At 46.3% G+C, this 22619-nt stretch overlaps 1 protein-coding gene across 20 annotated transcripts in view; it reads left to right on the top strand.

Moving 5' to 3' along the window:
- The window catches only part of DMD (dystrophin), a 2379610-nt gene extending 2369411 nt beyond the window's left edge, over positions 1-10199 (top strand). For 14 of the 20 annotated variants that reach the window (XM_045050793.1, XM_045050788.1, XM_045050792.1 and 11 more), the window contains one exon: positions 7907-10199. In XM_045050793.1, the coding sequence (XP_044906728.1) occupies positions 7907-8004 (98 nt within the window). In that variant the 3' untranslated portion in view covers positions 8005-10199. Of the gene's footprint in view, positions 1-2828; positions 2861-7906 lie in introns of all 20 variants that reach the window. The other 6 variants (XM_045050791.1, XM_045050790.1, XM_045050799.1 and 3 more) reach the window with 1 other exon arrangement.
- Positions 10200-22619: the final 12420 nt, after the last annotated feature.

The raw sequence follows: 22619 nt of genomic DNA, 5'->3' as shown, positions 1-22619 counted from the left end.
GGTGGCTTGCAAAGCCTAAAATATTTACCGTCTGGCCCCTGACACGCACAGCTTGCCGACCCCTGCCTTACACGGCTGCGGTCCATTCTAAGCTCATTACATACGCACAGCTAACACACTTCGGTGCTGGTCAACTTTCAGCTCAACAGAACCGTGCTTGTGGATGGACGTGTGTATTTGTGTCCACGTTCACCAGAGACCATACGTGCTTTAAGACTGAAAGTATAGCCGTTTGAATCTTCTTTCGCTTGTGATACAACAGGAACCCTAAAAAGGGGCTCGTTCTTCCTGAGCTTTTTAAAACAGTTGGTAAACTGAGATTACAAAGCTGAAGTTACCCCCAAAGTGGTAACGTCTTGGGATTCTGACCCTAAATGATGAATCATCTCAGATTCATGCTGCGTGAGGAAACTTGACTTCTCCAGACCCGACTGGGCCCTTTACTCAGACTCAGGACTCCCCCAGTGTACTTCCTTTTACTCCTGATTCATTTCCTGACAACATATCACAGTGCCAGATGGACAGCCTAAGTGAAGGTTTTAGGAAACTCATTTCCGAAGAAATGTATTTGTGAAATAAAACTTATCTGGCGCTTTTATTTATTTTTACTGGTAGAGAATATTTTTAAGCGGTGCAGCCAGTTAGCCTGTATTTTGTCACTGGAGAAACTAGTCCACTGCAGTGGAAAACGTTACTTGTTTTCACTTTGTTTAAACAAAAAGCGGAACTTCCTTTTGTACTGTGGGAATGACCACATCGGGACCCAAGCGATGAGGGCGGATTGTGAAAGAGATTCGGATTGACGTAGCTCTGGAAGGTCCGTTGTACGTGAAACGTGGTTTCTGAAGAAGTGCCCGAAGCAAAACCCAAGTCATTTGCTGCATATTCGGTAGTGCCCAGCAGATACCAAGCTCTGAACATGGCTTGGCGTAGAATAAAGACAGGTAATCCTGATCACTCTAGGAACCATAATTACCTTCTGAGACTAAATCCCGTTACCTTCTCACGGCAGTCTTTCCTAAGGCTCTTTAGTTTTAGAAATAGACCCAAGTTACAAGCCGGTATAAGTTACCAGCCCTTGGGACGCAAGTTAAACGGTCATGGGCAAGGCCAAGTTGCCTAAAACACCAAAGAACTCTTGACCATGATCTCGTGGCTACCTTACTAATTCATTCCAGCCCGTCTTTATCAGATGCCCATAGTGTTGGGGTGCAGAAGTTACTGGGGCTAGAGAGGACGGCTAAGCCACATATGGGCCCTGTAGGGAAAGGTAATAAATTCCACCACCCGACAGTATAACCATGAAATAGAAAGATTAGAAAACAAAAAAACTTGCTCAAGGAGTCCAAAGCAATGGATAAGTCACTCATGCTGGGACTCTTTTGAACTATCAAGAAGGAAATGAGGTTCTCTTCCCTCTCCTTTTTCCTGTCATCTGGTCTGGGCCTACCACCGGCAACACCCACTGCTGAGGGGCCAGTGCCCTTTTTTCTCTCTTCCCTGCTTTGAGGAACGTCACGAATACCTTGGCCATGCTTACATGGTCGAGCGTGCAGTTTTCATACTTGTAAGAAATCTCGGAGTCACGTGGGAAAATTCAGAACGAAGGAAAAGAGGGAGGGAGGAAGGGACGGAGAGTCCTCCTTAGAGAACCTGTAAATGCGTACTAGAGGTTTTAGACCCTGACCTGGAATTTGGAACGATTTCTTTTGGAATAGAAGTTCCCTACTTCTTTGGTCTGCACGAGTAGTCCCCACATCGTTGTGGGGTGTTTCGGTCCTTGCGGCCCCTGAGCATGGTGGACCCCGGGGGAAAGGAGGTGACGTACTAGGGGTTCTCGTGGCTCCGTCCTACATTCTGGGATTTCACGCCAGACTGTCGCAAGATGTGTCTCACTGCTCAAGTCGAAGTTTGAAAACCAGTATTTCACCCGGAGGCCCTCGTGGTCAGAGGAAATTGCAAGCCCAAGACCTGCTGGGTATGGTCAGAGGTCCCGAATTTTCTGTCCACTTATGGATATTATCATACAAGGTTTTATCAGAACCTGCTCTCCAAAACTAAGCATACCCATGGAGGATTCCATAAAACAAACAAGGCGACTGGGTCTTTAGCCACTGACTCTCAAGGCGCCTGCTACCTGTCGAATTATGGGGAGGAAGTTGAAGGCTCATTCCCGGATCTGGCTCTGTGGCTTGCCCATTAGTGGGGCTCCTCTCCTTCCCCCCCCCCGCCCCCCCGCCCTTTTTTTCCTTCTCTTTTCTCAAACGCCCCCCCCCACCCCCCCACCCCCATCATCCTGGGCATGCTCGGCCTCTGCCAGACAGAACAGATTGTCCCAAGGGGATGGAGTCTCGCTTCTGTGGCGTTTTGCCTCGCATTTGGGGTGCAGACTTTTGGGACACACAGTCAGCTGCTGTTCACGTCCCAGTAAGTTGTGAAGTTGAGAGTGAAGAGACGGGGAGTTTTGGACGTGCAGCTTGAGGTTCTAAAGCCGTCCTTGAAAACAAGGCTCACTTAGTCAGATTTCTCCGCTGTGCTCGCTTCCATCCAGTTTAACACATGAACTCTATGGATTCTGTAAGTGACGTCTCCTGGATCATGTTATCTGTTTACACTGATTTTAAGTGTATGTAAAGGTTATTTGACTGGATGTGTCTTTCGGATTTTTTTTGTTTGTTTTGGTTTTTATTTTTTTCCAGAAGGGAATAAATGAATTGTCATCTCAACATTTGTTTGGTAAAAGCAGCAAAACGGGTATGAAACTGTTTATTTATGCATTTTTTTTCCTTTCTGATATCTCTGCCTCTTCCTCTCTCCCGTTATTAAAGGAAGAAATACCCCTGGGAAGCCAATGAGAGAGGTTAGTGAGATTCAGGCTCACGGCCATGGCTTCTGTGTGTCTCATCACGCTTTCTATGTTTGGCGCTTGTGTAAGAATTGTGTGTGTGCACGCGCATGTATGTACTACAATGTGTCATCACGTAAGGATGGTAGTCACCTCTCCACTTGCAGCTCATGAGGAACATTCTTCAAATGTTCGCTGCCATTGTCATCACCATGACGACAGGAGCAGGGGTTGGGGGAGCAGGAATCTCTCTAAAATGGCAGCCCTATGTGGTCCCCAGGTTGGAATCCTGCGGTTCATCGTCTCTGGCCATTTGTCACATGAACAGAATCCTCAACACAATGAATTTAGCCTTGAACATAACCGATGAGTCGTGAAGTTTCTGTCTACTTCCAGGACCTTAGCATTTTCTGCCAGTGCCCTCGGTTTTTATTCTTCCAGAATGAGTTCGTTTTGTTTTTGTTTTCCTTTTTCCTCATCCCCACCCTCCTTTCCCACTTCAGCTAACTTTTTTTTTTTTTTTGAGCACTTACTGGGCCAAGCACTGTTGTAAGCACTTGCCATCTTTTTCATAGTGTAATCTTCCTGACAAACCTATGAGGTAGGTACTCTTAGTAACCCCATTTTCCAAATAAGGAAACTGAGTCCGTGAGAGAGTAAGTAAGCAGGGTGTTCCAAATGACAGAGCCAGAATTTGAATCCAGGCAGTCTGGGTCCATGAGCCACACTCTCAGTCTTAATCGCCGCCTTAGCAAATGGTGTTTGAAAGGCTCGTGTCATCGCAACTAGCCCTTTCGAGAGTGCGCTTTCTTTCCCTGGCATTTGGAACCAGATAGAACATGTCCAAGGAGGGATAAAAATTGAATGTTGGAGCCTTGAGGCTTTTTCTCAGCGCCTATTGATGGGTTCGAAGCGGGTAAGATACAGTATTATCACTGAACGTGGCTTGAGATGTGACAGGCAAAGCTGCTTCATACTTCTGTCAGAAACATTGTCTCAACATTGCATTACCTGATCGGCGGCTATTGGAGGACAGGGTTGAGTGACAGCTCAAGTGAAACAAGCTTGTCCTTACCCAGAGTTTAGCGCGAAGGATGGGAGAAGGAAAGGTCCTTGATGGGTAGCGCTAACCTATGCTGTTCCGGGACACAGGTTGGACAGGTAGAGAGTTCTCATGTGAGAAGATTCTAGATCCTTAGCAACAGGATAGCCAAGAGTCATCCCGGATTCATTTAAACATAAGGAGTCATACTGGAAAGTCTGCCAACACCATGCCATGCAAGTCTAATGAATTGAACGGTCCTTCCGTGTGTCTGTACCCATGCTTTCTTCCAAGGCTGGGGACAGTGGGGTCCTGGGGGGGGGGGGGGGGGAGTGGCAGGCTGGGAGGAGAAACTGAGGACACCCGAATTGGTGAAGCAGTGAATGCTCCTGACCGTTTGCCTGGCTCACATACTTCTTAGGTGAGGCTTCTTGGGTTCATTCTTATGGTAAGTGCCCCTTACGATTTATTTTGACGTGCTATGAAAAGTTGCACCTTAATTTTGACCTCCCTGAACGTGTTTCTCTCGTGAATGAATTTTACAACAGGCCAGCAATACCTATCATTCGCGTCACACAGGCATTTGGAAACTTTACTACCTGAGTTGTATATTCGAGTCAGACAAGTTTCCAGAAATCCAGAGAACCAAAGTGATTTTTTAGTGCTACCAAAATGACCTCACATGGACAGTAGATTAGATATTTTTTTCAAAGAGTAAATTACAGAGAAGAAAAACACGAATTTCACTGCAGTATTCTGGCCTTGCTGTGCTCAACTGAATGCGAACCATTTATTTGGGAACTGTATTTTTAACAAATAGGGTGCCAATCACTGTGGAAAACAACTCCCTCCGGCCGTGGTGGCTCGTGAGACTAAATGTGTTGGGGTTAGCGCCAACTTGGAAAAACATACGACCGCCCTAATGTTCGATGCATGGTGCCTTTGTGTTCAACAATCCTTGCTTAAGAATGGATTAAATTAATACTTTCTACAGACGTATTTTTATGTCACCTTGTGCCTGAAGCTGACTGCAAACCCCTAAATCCTGCGTGCTTTTCAGTGCCCCTCACGTCCCTGTCAGGTAAAATTAATGACCTCACTCATGTTCTGCCTTCCACACATGGATAATAGAACCAGGATCCAAATCTGTTTTCTGTATCCCTATCAAGCTGTAGTTTTATGCCTCCGGGGGATTGAGTTATGATTCTTTGGGGCAGTATTTTGTCAAAGAGAGAGAATTTTTTTTTTTTTTTTCCTGGCTCTAATGAAAACCTCCATGAAAAACATTGCAGCCATTACTCTGCTGAAACAGGTATTTGTAAATAAAGTAACCAAAGGCAGAATACAGATACAGTGAGGGGACTCTGAACGTTCTTCATTTTTCTAGCACGGGGACAGCCGTGAGGGCACTTGTGAACCTCGTAGACCGTCCAGACAGGTTAAAGGCCACCTGGCGTTTTGTGGGCTTGTGCGTGGTGTATTTAAGAGTAATGAACGTCTCTTTTACCTAGTAACTTTTTAAAGAGCAGACACCCCTAGAAGTGATGCCTCTGGAGAGTCTCGAGAATTTGCCTTCCGGGTAGTAAACTGAACACCATTGCAAGGAGTAGGAGCGGCACGTACGTGGCTGTATAATCCACGAACGCATTTCCTCTCGAACTGCAGTCCATGTTCCCTAGCCCACAAGCTAAAGTGAAATAGGTACTTTTTGATTATGATCAGTAAGCCAGCGGGGAAAAGGAGTTCTTCCCTGTTCGGTTTGTGTTTTGTAATACATGTTCTGTCTCCCAGGTGGGCTAGCCCCTAGTTGGATGTGGGTGATGAGAAATAGTTCGAGTTCTAGTCACTTACCAGGTTGTAAGGGTCTCAGGTTTTGTTTTTCCTGGCCTCATTAATAGCTGCGAAGACTGCAAGTAATTGAAAACTTGCAGGTAGTCCACACGAGTGATTGGGTAGCTCTCCCTGGGTTTCCCGGCAGTCCAAAAGAGATACGAGGGGGCCGCTGGGTGGCTCAGTCAGTGAAGCGTCCGACTTCGGCTCAGGTCGTGATCTCGCGGCTCATGGGTTCGAGGCCCGCATCAGGCTCTGTGCCGACAGTGTGGACCCTGCTTGGGATTCTCTGTCTCCCTGTCCCTTTCCTGCTCTCTCAGAATAAATAAATAACCTTAAAAAAAAAAAAAAAAAAACAGATACAAGGGAAGCCCTTCAACCTGGCAGCATCAGTTAAGTGTCGTGCTCTAAGGAGCAGCCAGGGGCCCACCGTGTCCTCCAGCGGTTTGGATGGTTTAGAAAAACCAAAGCTGATTTCTGTTCCTCACTGAGGACTGCCACACTACTGGCTCATTCGAGGAACGGTACACCTGCTTTGCTCCAAGTTTTTCTATTTGCAGCCTCAACCAACATCCAGAGTGTTTTGTTTTGTTTTTTTTTAAACAGCCAGTTCTCATTGGAACTCTTCGCGTTAATACAAAGCTCCCCAAGAGTTACAAACTTCATCACCTCCAAGTCTGGCAGAATGGTGTTCAATTTGTTCTAAGTCTTAACTTGATCTGGAGCCATCGCTGAGCAGGTGTCTGCCTGTAAATCCTCTGCAGACCCCTCCCCCTTGCTCTCATTAAAAAAGATTTTTTTAATGTTTATTTATTTTTGAGAGAGAGAGAGAGAACGTGAGCAGGAGAGGGGCAGAGAGAGAGGGAGACACAGAAGCCGAGGTAGGCTCCCGGCTGTGAGCTGTCAGCACAGAGACCGATGTGGGGCTTGAACTCAACAACCTCAAGATCACGACCTGAGCCGAAGTCGGACGTTGAACCGACTGAGCCACGCGGGCGTCCCTCTGTCATGTGGATTTTTAAAATGCTGTGTCTCTTGCAATAAATACGAGAGCAGAACACCTGCCCTAGTCTATCTTTAATGTGTACAGGGATGCTAACACTGATGAGAATGTATATAAGGTTGATACATGGCAAAGTAGTAATAGCCTAGTAAAGCATTTTTAGTTCCGAAGGCAGTGCTCCAAGAGTACGATGATTTAGTAATGTCCGTGAATTAAAATTAGCCACATGAAAATATGGGACACGTATGGAAAGGCAAGTCATAAACTCGGTCTCAGATGATCTGACTCTACATCTGAATTTGGCCACAGAGTACCAGAGACACTGCAGCTTTTGTGATCCCTGCTGGGGGATTCCTGCTAGGTCATGTCACATTACTACTAAAAGGCTGTTCTGAGAGTCAACCCTCATTGAGGAGGAGAACAAAAAATGCATTCACAGGATCCCCCAATCCATGCTTTGCATGTGGGTCGGATCATAATTAGGCTTGAGAGCAATTTGGAATGAAAAGGGATTTTTTTTTTTTTAAGAAGCAGCTTCCAGATTCAAAGGTTCATATCCCAAAAGGTTGATTCCAGAGTTTGTTTTCCAATTCCAGTAAAAGCAGAGAACAAACAGCCTCCTCTCCCGTGGCCTCGGAAGGAGGCAGCGGCTGGAGACGGCACGGAAATGAAGACTCCATGTCTTGGTCACGGTGGTGGCGATGATAATGGCAAAGGCGGTAGATGGAGTCACGGTGGCAGCGGAGGTAGTCGGGGTGGCGGTGGTTTGGGAATACAAAACTTTGAGTACAAGGACACAGTACGTCATCTCCCACAACAAGGTGGAAAAGGGACACCCCGTCATGCAACACTCCTGTTATCAAGGGAACCTTGTGCTTCCCCGTGCAATCCTTTTGCTAGATCCTTCCATGGGGAAGATGAGTGCACTCGCTGACACTCGTCCACGCCAACGACCCCAGTAGCCTGATCCGGTAGTAAGCCGATACTAACCACGCAGAATGGCTTCATTAACAAGGCTTTGCTTCTTCCGGGAAAGTGGTGACAAATCCAATCGTGTCGTGTAGACCTCGATGCGGCTTCTGTGTTGTCTTCACCTAGAAGTGGGGAAGGATTTCCCGAACGGCAGAGAGTCAGGCTCCTGTTCCCTGCACCTAGTGTCAAGTCTTTCTCTCTCTTTGTTTTCCAGGACACAATGTAGGAAGCCTTTTCCACTTGGCAGATGATTTGGGCAGAGCGATGGAGTCCTTAGTGTCAGTCATGACAGATGAAGAAGGGGCAGAATAAATGTTTTACAACTCCTGATTCCCGCATGGTTTTTATAATATTCATACAACAAAGAGGATTAGACAGTAAGAGTTTACAAGAAAAAAAAAAATCTATATTTTTGTGAAGGGTAGTGGTACTATACTGTAGATTTCAGTAGTTTCTAAGTCTGTTATTGTTTTGTTAACAATGGCAGGTTTTACACGTCTATGCAATTGTACAAAAAAGTTATAAGAAAACTACATGTAAAATCTTGATAGCTAAATAACTTGCCATTTCTTTATATGGAACGCATTTTGGGTTGTTTAAAAATTTATAACAGTTATAAAGAAAGATTGTAAACTAAAGTGTGCTTTATAAAAAAAAAAAAGTTGTTTATAAAAACCCCTAAAAACAGACACACACACACACACAGACACACAGACACAGACACACACACACACACTTGGAGGCAGCACATTGTTTTGCATCGTTTTAGCGTGATATCCATATGAAATCCATGCTTTTTTCTTTTCTTGCATATTAAAGATAGGACACTTCCTCTAACACCACCAGATGATTACTTCACAGTGCTCTTTTTGGAATCGCTGGCCGAGTGGGACTGGCTGTGGTTTTTCGCTTCCTGCATCTATATGTCTAGAAGTATGTAAATACTGTAGGGATATAGATAAATAGATCTGAATTTCTGGAGACCTTTGAAATTTCTTGTTCAAATGACCTGGCCACTTCCTAATGCAAAGAGATTGCCTCTGGTCCCGCAGGCTTACCTGCTTGGTCTAGAATGAATTCTCCCTGGAGCCTGAAACCAGGGGGCAGCTACCACACTGAAACACTGTCTGGGGCCCCAGATGTTTCTCATTTGCAACTTCCCACTGACAGCGACGGTACCGAATTTTTGCAAAGGGACATGTGAATGAATACACAGGACTTACTGTGTCCGAGTGATCCGTTAGCTGATACATTCAGCTTCCGGCCGCTGGCAAGGCCACCATCTACATTTAATGATGCTTCAGCGGAAGTCACGACATCAGAAGATACTTTTCACTCGCAGACAGTAGGAGATCCTTCTGGTAGGGCTGGAAGGCTGTGGATTGCCAGCCGATCCCTGCGAGGGAGGGAGGCCACTCTTGAAGTAAAGGGCTGGATGAATGTTCCTAACCACACTGAGAGATCTTGGTAATTACAACGAATTCCCTCCGCCCTCTTCTCACAAACAGCAGTGGTTATTTTAGGGGTTTTTTTCTTTTCTTTTCTTTTCTTTTCTTTTTTTTTTTTAAGGACTTTCCCCATTGCAATGAGTTTTTAAATGCCACAAGACTTCATTTAAAATAACCCTCGGGAAAATGTGTAAGACAGCCTCATCACGGTGTGTTACTGTTAAATATCCACCCACAAGCCCATGAACTTGGTTGCCCTACTTCACATTTCTCTACAAGCAATTCCACGCAGGTTTGTAAGGGGGAACGGATACGGATTCGCGTGTTCCGAAAAGTACTCCAAACCCTTGGCTGGTGGATGAGGAAGGTTAACGATACAAAGATTGTTCAAAAAGAATAACCCAAGAGGACTAACTGGTAGGAACAAGCTTTACTCTTTCGTGTTCTTAGCCTTTCATTTTTTTTTTTTAATCATTCATTCAATAGAAATCACCGTGTGACCTATTATTTTGCAAATCTGTTACCTCTTAGGTCAAGTGTTAACTTTTGGGGAGTGGGTTTTGTGTATTATTTTATTAATGATAATTAACATCCAACATGGCTTCTCATGCTATTTCTACCTCACTTTGGTTTTGGGGTGTTCCTAATAATCGTGCACACATGCTTTCACCCACTTGTCTCCTGTGTCAACATTTTTCTCGATTTTTTTCCCCCCATCGTAACTTCCACAAGAAAACCCAAAGCTCTAAGGTAACAAAACGACCTGAAGATTCGGTTTTCGTCTTGCATTTTTTCCTTTATGTGACACTGGACTTTTTCCTTCACCCACAAGTTTGGTTTTTTTGTTTGTGTGTTTGTTTGTTTAACCATGATTAAAAACAAGGGGTTGTGTTCCTTCCTACTAAGCGGTTTTAAGTTTCCTTCTAAAAGCAGAGGTAAATAGAGTGCATAATTTTATTTTAATCTTTCTGTTTTATCTTTTAGACATTAGTTCTGGAGTGAGTCTGTCAAAATATTTGAATAAAAATTGAGAGCTTTACTGCTACATTTTAAGCATAATTTGGACATTACTTCGTGTTCTTTATAACCACCAAGTATTAAACTGTAAATCATAATGTAACTGAAGCATAAACATCATGTGGCATGTTCTGTCATTGTTTTCAGGTACTGGGTTCTTACTTGAGTATCATGATAGATTGTGTTTTAACACCAACACTGTAACATTTACTAATTATTTTTTTAAACTTCAGTTTTCCTGCATTTTCACAACATATCAGACTTCACCAAATATATGCCTTACTATTGTATTATATTACTGCTTTACTGTGTATCTCAATAAAGCACGCAGTTATGTTACAAAAAAAAAAAAAGTGTTGAGTGCGGTGCTTTGTTTTTCGTTGTTAAAGACGCAATGCAGTCACATGGTTGAAAAGTGAAAAATCGAGAAAGCCAAATGGTGAAAATCCCCTATTCCCAAGCCATCCACACGGGCCTGTGAGTGGATGTTGCTTTCTCGTGTATCCTTCCACACTACTATTATCGAGAAAGCAGTTAGCAAAGATCTGTGCCTCCTTATGTTTTTTTTACCACACCTAAGATCTCTTTCTAGGCACCCAGTTTAAGATCTCTTTCTATGCACTCAGTTATATACCTTGCTTTTATGGGCTCAAGAGAGCCAGCCACTCTTAATTATATTGAAACAATTTTTTCCGCTTCAATATATCAAATGCTTTCTCGTTTTTTTTTTTTATAGCTGTCTAATAATATCCCAGTGTATGTTAGTGGGATAGTATTTAGGCTGTCCTCTTTGGCAGGATATGTGGGTTGTTTCCAGTCTTTTCCTGTGACACAGAGTCCTCCACATCTTCCATTTCATCAGGACACCTGTGCAAAACTTGGGCCGGGGGACACATTCCCGTAGCTGAGATTTCTCGATCAAAGGCGGCATTTGCTTCTCACGACACTTCCTCACTTCTGTTGTTAACACTACAGCTGAAGGGCAGGCTAAGCGACGGGGGTCCCACCTAAAAGGGTACCTCAGAACTGTTTCTGGGGAGGATAGCCCTCCTACGCGCAAGTCACGATCACCACAGAAGGAGATCCCCTCACCCCTGCCCCAGCTGCAGAGGAGGCTAGTGAAAGGAGTAGCCCATCAGCTCCCCTTAGGACGGGTCCCTTTTGCCTCTGACCAAGATTCCCGGAGCGGAGTTCCCCAGCAGTGTTCACATGGCAGACAGAGGTCCAAAGACATTGCAAAGCACACTCTGGATGTAACAGGAGATGGTCAAGCTTATTAAGAATGATACCAAGAGAGGGGCGCCTGGATGGCCCAGTTGGTTGCGCGTCTGACCCTTGATCTTGGCTCAGGTCACGATCTCACAGGTTGTGGGTTCAAGCCCCACGTCGGGCTCTGCACTAACAGCACAGAGCCTGCTTGGGGTTCTGCCTCTCCCTTGCTCTCCGCCCCTCCTCCGCTCGCAAGCGCTCCCGTCTGTCTCAAAGTACGTAAATAAACTTTAAAAAATAAAAGGGACGATACCGAGTAAGTATGGCATCTCTGATAGGAATCGCTGCTCAGTTTCTCCAGGTGGGCTGATGACACCGGCCTGAAGGCCACATACACCGAGACTAATTTTCACCATATTGCCATCAATCATTTATCCCTCCCACCATAACCTCCCCAAACCTGCGTTGGTTTCAGAGACTGGCTGTCTTGATGGACGACTGCACGGGGAGGACTGTGAGGAGGGCGTTTGGCTCTCCGCTCTCCGCTGGGCACAGGCCGGCGGGGAGGGAATCGTTTCGCTTACAACGTAGAATGGATCACGCTGGTGCAGATTGTGCGCGAGCAAGCGAAATGCGTGTTTGGGGGAAAGTACCAAGACGAGTGGCTGTCTTCTGTGGAGCCGCGCTGGGATCTCCCTGATTTTGCAATGCTCTGACGGGGGAACGAATTCACAAACCGGCGCGGTGCACGTGCAAAGACTTCCCTTCCGATGAAGGGTAGCAAGGATGTGCCTCGGATTCTTTCCCACGGTAGCAAAGCCCCCAGACTGGGAACCACAAACACATTCTCCATCACTCCTTGGGCAGCAGGGTGCCCGGACCTCAAGAACTCCCTAGATAACCTGTGAGCAGCAACACATCTGACTTTCCATAGGAAACAATATCCTGTGAGTGGGGAAGGGGGGGGGGGGGGGGATGTCCGAGCATGGCTTTCATAGGCAGCAAAGATTACGTAGAGTAACACGAGGCTTCAGTTCTGTACCTGTACGTATATATGTGCATCTGCGTTATTTTACACACACACACACGCGCGCGCGCGCGCACACACGGGATCAAGTTTCAGCTCTTCCAGGACTATTCTAACTCAAGCTAAAAGAAACATGACAAGACTAGCGCCAAGAACCCCTATCTCCCCTTTATCCCAATTCGACAACCGTTGACACATTGCACCATTGACTTTCTCCTTCCATATATAGTCTGCTTGCCTCCTGAACCATTTTGAGAGTTACGTTTCAAGCATCATGCCCCTTTATGCTTAAATACTTCATGTGAAGTTTCTGAGAACTAGAACATGCTCTTGCATAAGCACGTTATCATTATCAGAATAAAGAAACTTCACACATTCAACAAAGATACCATCTACACAGCCATATTCAACTGCTGTCAGTTTGCAATGTCTTCTGTAGTTGTGCGTGTTTCCCTGATCTGGTCTAGGATCTAAGTCATGATCTTGTGACATTTAGTCAGGTCTCCTTAATCTTTGATGGGGAATGGTTTCTCCGCCTTTCTTTGGTTTTTGGTGTTTTTTTTTTTTTTTTTAATTTTTATTATGTTTATGTATTTATTTTTTGAGAGAGGGAGGGAGGGAGGGAGAGAGAGAGAGAGAGACAGACCGAGCCAGGGAGGGGTAGAGACAGACCGAGAGAGAATCCCAAGCAGGCTCCGTGCTGTCAGTGCCGACCCCCAGGCGTGACTCGAACCCACAAACTGTGGCATTATGACCTGAGCCAAAACCAAGAGTCAGACGCTTAACCAACCCAGCCACCCCGTTTTATTTTTTTAATGTTTGTTTCTTTTTGAGAGGAAGAGAAAGCATGTGAGCAGCTGAGGGGCAGATGGCCGGGGGGGGGGGGGGGGGGGGGGGGGGGGGGGAGGGGGGGGGCAGGGAGGGAGACAAAGACCGAAAGCAGGCTCTACACTGGAAGACCCTGACCTTTTTTTTTTTTTTTTTTTTGTAAGAGTACAATCCAGTCACGCTGTAGGATGTGCCTCGATTTTGATTTGTCTTTTGCGCCCTTCACGATCAGATCCAGGGTATGTGTTTTAGCAGGACCAGGACATGAGGCATGATGTGCCCTCAGCACACCGTAGCAGGAGGCACGTTATGGTGGCCGGTGCCATTCTCTGTGATGTTCACCTTATCCCCTGGTGAACGTGGGATCTCCAGGTTTCTCCACTTGGCATACATTTTGAAACCTCGTTACGCTTAAACCTTTGGGTTCACCTGGGAAATCGCAGTATTTTCCTATGTGTTCGTGGACACGATCTGTGTCAAATAAGCACAGTCACTTGCAGTTAAGATGGCAAGAGAGCAGCCTTCCGAATTCACCTGCTCCCGCGGACACAGCGCATCCACAGCTACGCGCAGGACAAGTCCCTCTCAAAGAAACCCGGAAACTAGCCGAGCGGCTCCTATACGCGTCAGGCCAACGAGAAAAACGACAGGAGAGGCTAACACACGATCTCGCCACAAAGCCCATCCCTCAACGTGGCGAGACACACAACCAGGAGGAAACTCCCAACCCCCGGCTTCTCCCTGCGGGGGGGGGGGGGACGGGTGGGGACCCCACATCTGGCACCCCAACTTCCTTGAGAGCTATGGGACCCCAAGACATCTGGGTTTGAGAGCCAACGGGGCTGATTCCCGGGAGACGCACAAGGCTATGGGGAACTAGGAGACAGGTGTGAAAGGGTTCAAGCACACCCAGCATGGCCGGTCCCCTTGAAAGAGGCCCAAGGGGCACGCTTCTAATTTAACGCACATCCAGGGATTGACTACAACACTCCCTTGCCGCGAATCCTTGCCGGGATCTCCCAGCAAGAGCTCCTGCTCATGCGTGGCACTCCGCTTGCTGCGGCCACTGGCCAGGGGATGCCCCTCCATCCTCTGGCCCGCGGGCCCAATTGGGCCCCCCTTCGTGGGTGCCACAGGCCCGTGACAGACAGACAAATGGTTCTTCACCAGCTGTCCTCCCAGGGTGAGGCACAGAGGTGGCATACAGAAACATCTGGTCCTTCCTTAAAAGAGGCCCATTTGTTTACCGTAATGGCCCCACGTGGCCTGAGAGACCGGCTTCGAATTTCACAGACATGCAGGGGCAGACGGTGATGCTCTAGAGAAACCAGAGGATGCCATCTCTGTGCTGTCCCCCTGTTTCCCTCCAGCTCACCGGTGTCTCCCATAAGTCCCAGGGCTTAAGAACACCCTAACTGGGGGCGCCTGGGTGGCTGGGTTCAGCATCTGACTCTTGATTTCGGCTCGGGTCACGACCTCGTGGTTCCCGGATTCAAGGCGCACATCCGGCTCTGTGCTGACACTGCTTGGGATTCTCTGTCTCCCCCTCTCTCTCTCTGTCCCTACCCCACTTGCTCTATGTCTCTGCCTCCGTGTCTCTCTCTCTCTCAATAAATAAACTTTTTAAAAAATTTAAAAAATACAATAACTGAACTGAAACACTCAATAGTGTTCAACAATAGGGTCGATGAAGTGTAAAAAGACCCCCACGAACTTGGCAACAGGGCGGTGGAATTGATCCAGAGGAGCATGAACAAAAACATAGAAAAGTGAAGATCGCTCGAGAGACTTACGGGACGCGGCAAGTATTAGGAGGGTCCCAGAGGAGGACAGAGAGAAAGGGGCAGAAAACTACCCCAACCTCAGGAAGAGAGAGAGACCTCCAAATCCAAGGACACCCAGAGAGTTCCAAAGAAGATGAGTTAAAGACAAGAGAACTCTTAAAACTGCCAGGGAAAAATAAATTGTTACATTCAAGGGAAGGCCCGTAAGACCATTAGCAGATTTTTTTTTAGCAGAAATTCACAGGCCAGAAGGGAGTTTCATGTTATATTCAAAGTGCTGAAAGAAAAAAATTGCCAACCAGAATACTCTATCCAACAAAGTTGTCCTTCAGAAGTGAAAGACAGAGTTTTCCAGAGAAGCAAAAGCTGAAGGAGTGTAGCCCCAGACGGGCCTTCTAAGACACGTTAAATGGACTGCACAAAGCTCAAACCAAAGGGCACAGATTAGCAACAGGCAAACCTGAAAGTAAAAATCTCACTGGTAAACGGTAAATAGTTGAATTCCGAGTAATCTAATGTAACAGCCGTGGGTTAATCACTTACACATTTAGTATGAAGGTTAAAAAACCAAAGTATAAATGACTGTAACTTCAACAGTTTGTTAATGGGTATACAAAACAGATGTAAATTGTGACATGAATAATATAAAATGTGGGGGTGAAGGTGAAAACGTGGAGCTTTAGAATGCATGTGAACTTAAGTCGGTAACGACTGAGAATAGACTGCTATAAATGTAAGATGCCTTATGGAGGCCTCCTGCTGACCAGGAAGCAAAAACCCATAGTTGATACCGAAAAGATAAAAATAACGAAGTTAAGCATACTGCTGTAGAAAAGCATCATATCACAAAGGCAGAGAACATGCGAAGAAATGAACAAAGGAATTCCAAAACAACCAAACAACAATGAGCCAAGTGGCATTAAGTCCATACCTATTAACAATTACTTTAAATGTTAGGGGACTAAATTCTCTAACTGAAAGACAAAGAGTGGCTGAAAAGATTAAAAAAAAAAAAAAAAAAAAAAGACAAGACCCAACGTTATGCTGCCTACAGGAGACTCACTTCGGCATTAAGATACACGTAGGCTCAAAAAGGAATGGACAAAGAGGTGTTCCATGTCAACGAAAACCAAAAGAAAGCTTGGGTGGTTATACAGGTAACAAACACAACAGACTTTACACCAAAGACTGTAGTAAGAGACAGAGGTCATCACATAATGATAAAGAGGTCAATCCGACCAGATACAGTATTTGTTTCTATTTATGCACCCAACATAGGAACGCTGAAATATAGGAGGCAAGTAAGTATTAACAGACTTAAAGGGAGAAACAGCAATACATTAAGAGTAGGGGATTTCAATTTCCCCCTTTTACCAACGGATAGATCATACAGACAGAAAATCAATACAGAAACATTGAGCTTACACGTATATTAACAAAACATCCCATCCAAAAGCAGCTGAATACCCTTTCTTTTTAAGTGTACATGTAACATTCTCCAGGATAGAGCATACATTAGTCAATAAGACAAGTCTTAATAAACTTAAGAAGATTGAAATCATATCAAGCCCGTTTCCTAAACACAGTGTTATTAAACTAGAAATCAGTCATGAGAAAAAAAAACTGGAAAATTCACAATTATGTGGAGATTACACAGCATAGCAAATTCAGAAAAAACTCACTACTAGTAAGAAGATGAATCAGTAATCAAAAACCTCACAATAAGTAACAGTCCAGGACCACATACCTTCAAAGGTGAATTCTACCAAACATTTAAAGAAAATTAATACCAATCTTTCTTAAACTCTTCCAAAAAAATAAAAGGGGAAATACTTCCAAACTCATTTTACAAAGCCAACATTCACCCGACACAAAAACCATACAGTGACCCCGCAAGAAAAATCAATTCTAGACCAATATCCCTCATGAACACAGATGCAAAAATCAACAGCAAAATATGAGCAAACCAAATTGAGTAATACGTTAAAGGATCATATACCATGATCCAGTGGGATTTATTTCAGGTCCGCAACCACGGTTCACCATCCACAAGTCAATGTGATAGACCACATGAACAAAATGAATGATAAAAACCATCTGACAATCTCAAAAGATGAAGAAAACACATTGACAAAATTCAACCACCATTTATGATAAAAACTCTCGGGAGCAGGTGCTACAGACAGAACATACCTCAACATGACAAAGGCCAATATCACACTCAATGATTGAAAAAAAAAAAAAAACAATGAAACTCTTCCTCCAAGATCAGAAACATGACAAGGAGGTCCACTCTCACTACTTTTATTCAACATAGTATCAAAAATCCCAGGCAGAGCAGCAGGTCAGAAAAAACAAAATTCAAGGCATCCCAATCAGAAAGGAAGAAGTGCGACTGTTTCTATTTGCAGATGACATATTATGTAGAGAGAGCCCTAAAAAACCCGAAAACGCCCACTAAAAACTATAGGAAAAAACCCCAACTTCAGTCAAGTTGCAAGAACAAAATCAGCGTACACAAATCGGTTGTGCTTAGCAGAAAGAGATATTAGAAAACAATCCCCCTGACAAGAAATAACAAGTGTTGGCAAGGAAGCGAAGGGCAACTGCGTGCGCTGTGGTGGGAATGTCAATTTATACAGCCACTGTGGAAAACAGTATGAGGTTTCTCAAAACCTTAAAAAGAAAACTACCAGGGTGTCTGGGTGGCTCCGTCAGTTCAGCGTCCAACTCTTGATCTCAACTCAGATCATGATCTCACGGTTGGCGGGATGGAACCCTGTGTTGGGCTCTGTGCTGACAGCATGGAGCCCGCTGAAGATTCTCATTCTCCATCTCTCTCTCTCTCTCTCTCTCTCTCTCTCTCTCTCTCTGCCCCTCAGCCACTCACACATACGCTCTCCCTCTCTCTCGAAATAAACAAACCTTAAAAAAAAAAAAAGTAAAAACAGAACTCCCTCATGATCGACCAACTGTACTTTTGTGTATTTATCTGAACAAGATGAAAACAACCAACTTAAAAAGCTATCTGTACGCACCCTCCTTGTGGCATTATTTCTAACAGCCAAGATACGGAAATAACCTAAGTGCCCCTCGATAGACAAACAGACGAACGTACTGTGGCGACCATGTATTTTGTGTTCTTGGACTGGAAGAACTAACGTCCTTAAAATGTCCATACTTCCCAAAGAAATCTGCAGATCTTTTTTAAAAAATTTTATGTGTATTCATTTTTGAGCAAGACAGAGCATAAGTGGGGGAGGGGCAGGGAGAGAAGGAGACACAGAATCCAAAGCAGGCTCCAAGCTCCGAGCTGTCAGCCCAGAGCCCGACACGGGGCTCGGACTCATGAGCTGTGAGATCGTGACCTGAGCCGAAGTCAGACGTTTAACCGACTGAGCCACGCAGGTGCCCCAGAAATCTCCAGATTTAATGCAACTAAATTCCAAAGACATTTTCACAGAAACAGAACAAACAATCCTAAAATTTATATGGAACCACAAAAGACCCTGAAGAGTCAAAGCTATTTTTGGAAAGAAGAACAAAGCTGGAGGCATCACACTCCCTCATTTCAAACTAGATTATGAAGCTATAGTAGTCAAAACAGTATGGTACTGGCATAAACACAGACATATAGATCGACGGAACTGAATAGAGAGCCCAGAAATAAGCCCACACATATATGATCATTTACAACAAAGGTTCCAGGAACAGAGAGTGGGGAAAGAGCAGTCTCTTCGGCAAATGGTGCTGGAAAAAATGGACAGCCGCATGCAAGAGAATGAAACTGGACTGTTATCTTATAGCATATTCATATATTAAGTCAAAATGGATTAACGGTTTGAACCTAAGACCTGAAACCACAAAACTCCTAGAAGAACATACAGGGAGATAATATCCTTGACATCAGTCTCAGCAGTGATTTTTCAGATTTAACACCAAAAGCAACGCCAACAAAAGCAAAAATAAACCAGCGGGACAGCAAACGAAAACGCTTCTGCACAGGAAAGGCAACCATTAACAAAATTACAAGGCAACCTACGGAATGGGAGAATTTTTTGCAAATTATACATCAGATAAGAGGTTAATATCCAAAATATATAAAGAATTCATGCAATTCAATGGCAAATATATATATATATATATATATATATATATATATATATATATATATCCCCAACAATCCTACTTAAAAATGGGCAGAACATCCAAATAGACACGTTTGCAAAAACGCCACAGAGATGGTCAACGCATACATGAAACGGTTTTGAACATCACTTAAGCATCAGGGAGACGCAAGTCAAAAAATCACAATGAGCTATCACCTCACACCTGTTAGCGTGGTATTACCAAAAAGACAAGCAGTCGGGCTGGGTCAGAAAGCCAGCAATACCCGTGATTGTTGCTCAGGGGAAAGGTCTGAGAAACAGGAAGTGATACTCTCCTAGAATTCCAGACACCTCAGACATTCCCCTGCTGCTAGGATAAACACGGGCCCTGAGACTAACGGGACCGTGAATTTGGGTTGCTGTGGCTTTAAATCTTGGCAGACAGCAGATGCGGGGGGGGGGGGGGGGGGGGGGGGGGGGGGGGGGGGGCTCACCCCCACCCCAGGGGCCCACGCCAGAAGCCTGGCTGCCCAAGGTCCTTTCGCCTCCTGGAAGGCACCAGACTTTGGGCTGGCTCAGCTCAGTCCTCCTTTTTGGCTTTGGGTGTTCGCACCCCTGCAGGGCCTTTGGGCCACATTCCGGTCTCTCACACCTGGTGGGGCCTCCGGAGCGGGTCGCCTCCACACTGTGACTCCGATGGGGCGTCAAGGGAGGGTGACTGGAGTTTGCCTTGTAAGTGGCATGAGCCACATTCCTTACGAATGAATCTGGGAGAAAGGCCTTCCAGCCCGGAGGCCCTCGGGTGTTTCTCCCCCCGGAGAACTCTCTTGCTGTTCGCTTGGGGTCCCAGATGCCAAGAGATTTGACTGCCTCTGGAAACAACGCCCCGGGCAGTGGCGCCTGCAGCTTGACTCCACCCTGCTCTGAAGCTCAGGGAGCCCCAGGCCATCCTCTCCCAGCCCCCTCTCTGGACCCATATTTTCTGCCTGACGCCCCGCCCAGCCCTGCACCCATTGGCCAACTGGTGGAGTGAAGGACGCAGGCGCCGGCGTCCCACACGGGGGCGGGACGCGTCTCGAAAACATTTTGATACCGTACAGCGTATGATACGAGGCCGTGTCTTCATGCCGTTCGCTGCGCAACCAAATTTTAGAAAGACACATTTTTTTTTTCCATGGGACCCTAGGGCCAATCTCGCCAAACTGCCACAAACATTTTAAGCACTTGAACAAGTTGACGCTAAACTCGACAAAGCATTAAAACCGTGGATTAGGTATCCTTCACCGTGTGTTTTATCCTTACCTTCTGAGTCTTCCAAGACGGACTTGGTAAGGCAGAGCTCCCCAGTGGTGCACGCCAACACGTCCCCGGTGTGGCGACGTCTTAAACCTTGAAGGCTTGAGGGTGGCCAGATGGAGCCTGTAACCTTCAGCCTCCCGCAGTTAACCCAGGACGCCCTGCAATTAAAAAGCAATCTCTCGGTAATCCGTGCAAACACTTGGGACGTGCACGTGCACTTGCGACGTGCCAACACTTGGGAAATACTGCACTGGGGGAATACGTGAACCACCACGAGTCGAGGTTACTGGTTCGCCAATTCCCGTCCGTACTAAAAGTGAACATCCGAGGCATGCTGACAATTTTCATCAGTCAGGTGTTTGTGGCTAAGATGGGTAACTCCTCTTAAGCCAGAAGACGATCAACATTCAACCCCTTTTCATAGTCAAGACAGCGACAGGGGACACCAAGCCATCAAGGAAGTTTCTGCATACATCCTTCACACCCCGGGGTCCCGAGTTTGATTTCGCCTTTAACTTGCCTGCATAACCATAAGCCCCTATACTAGGGCTCCGATAAGTCCTAGCTCACCAGCCTCATTCATGGTTTATGCTGGTTGTCTTTACAGAATTTTTTTTTTTTTTTAGTTTATTTTGAGAGAGAGAGAGAGAGAGAGCGAGCAAGCAGGGGAGGGGCCGAGACAGAGGGAGAGAGAGAGAATCCGGAGCAGGCTCTGCCCTGTCACTGCAGAGCCCAGCGTGGGGCTGAAACTCCCAAACCGCGAGATCAAGACCTGAGAGGAAGCCGAGAGTCAGACGCTTAACCAACTGAGCCACCCAGGCGCCCTTGACAGAATTATTAGTGAAACCTTTTCACTCCCAACAATGTCCTGGTTAGTGGAATCAACTGCCTGGCCGCCTACCTGTAACCAGGCTGCACCTAACTTGTTTCAACCACAAGAGTTTCTCAGTAGACATGGTTTTAGCCTTTGGGGGACGACCATTCATCACACACGACTCTCCCCCACTTAGCAGTCCCCTCCCTGGTCATTGGGATGACACAGTCTCCTCAGGCCATTTCCAGGGGCCTCTTAGGAAAGAGGCAGAGAATTACCAGTTCTCTTTCCAACCCCAATACAGGCTGTATTCTTTGCATATTCTCCCGCACGGGCGGTCTCCAGCTCCTAGAGACATTTTAACGGCGTTAGTTCTCGCACACTTTTCCTACTTTGTCCAACCCTGTAGTCACTTCTCTAAAGTAATTTCATGACACTACCCCAGATAGAAACACTGATGATCTGAGAAAAGCCGCATAACAGAGATGGTTTCCGAGGGTGGAGAAAGAAGTTATCCCCATTCCTTTGCATTCATTGAAATGTAACCTCTGACCTCAGTGCATTTACAACTTGTAGCTACTTACGACGCATACCTCAGTGCTCTGGCCGCTTTCCCCCTTGTCTTCAGGGCCAGCACTCCCACACCCCAGCTTCAGAGGATGCCGGCGGGCCGGTGATGGCTCACAGCCGCGTCCCTCTCTGGGCATCGCCTTCCGCCACAGGGAACGGCCTTGTGCAAGGTAACACCGCCTCTCTTGAAGCAACAGCCTGGGCCAGTGACTGGCTGATGGGATGACACAAAAACCTAGTCCCCCGGTCTCACTTTGGGACAATGTTGAAGGGCCACCCCAGCTCCAGAGCACCCTGCGGGATCTGCTGGGGCCTCAGTGGCAGACACACCTCGATTGACCTCCTCGGCCCCCCTGCCTGCCTGCCTCGCTTCCTTCACCTGTTTCTCCCACCAGCTCGCCCAAGAAACCGGCGCGTGAACAATCCCAGCAAACTTCCTGCAGCTGAGTACTCCGTCCGCGAAAACACTCCATCTCAGAGACCGGTTCCAGGGAGGGCGGCCCCAAACCCTGCCCTTAGCTTTCCTGGGAAACAGCCTTGCAAACCGAGAGTAACTTAAAACCATTCTACCTGTCTCTCCATCAGCGGACCGTCAGCCGCTCGGTCCCTCTGCTCCTAGCCCTCAGCCTGGCCTGCAGTCCCTGCTGCGTTCCTACCCCGCAAGGTTTCCTGTCGCCGCTCGGGCTCTGCACATCAGCGTCCCTCCCTTCCTCCGTACTGAGCGGAATCACCCTCCTCCTCCAAAGTTTACTCACTCGTGGTTGCTCCCACCAAAACGCTTCTGTGTTATGTGCATGTCCGTGTGCTTCTATTTTTACAGTC

Source organism: Felis catus, chromosome X (genome assembly GCF_018350175.1).
Source record: "Felis catus isolate Fca126 chromosome X, F.catus_Fca126_mat1.0, whole genome shotgun sequence".
In the NCBI taxonomy this organism is placed as follows: domain Eukaryota; kingdom Metazoa; phylum Chordata; class Mammalia; order Carnivora; family Felidae; genus Felis; species Felis catus.
The sequence above is the reverse complement of the archived record's forward strand: the minus strand, read 5'-3'. Positions and strand labels throughout refer to the sequence as shown.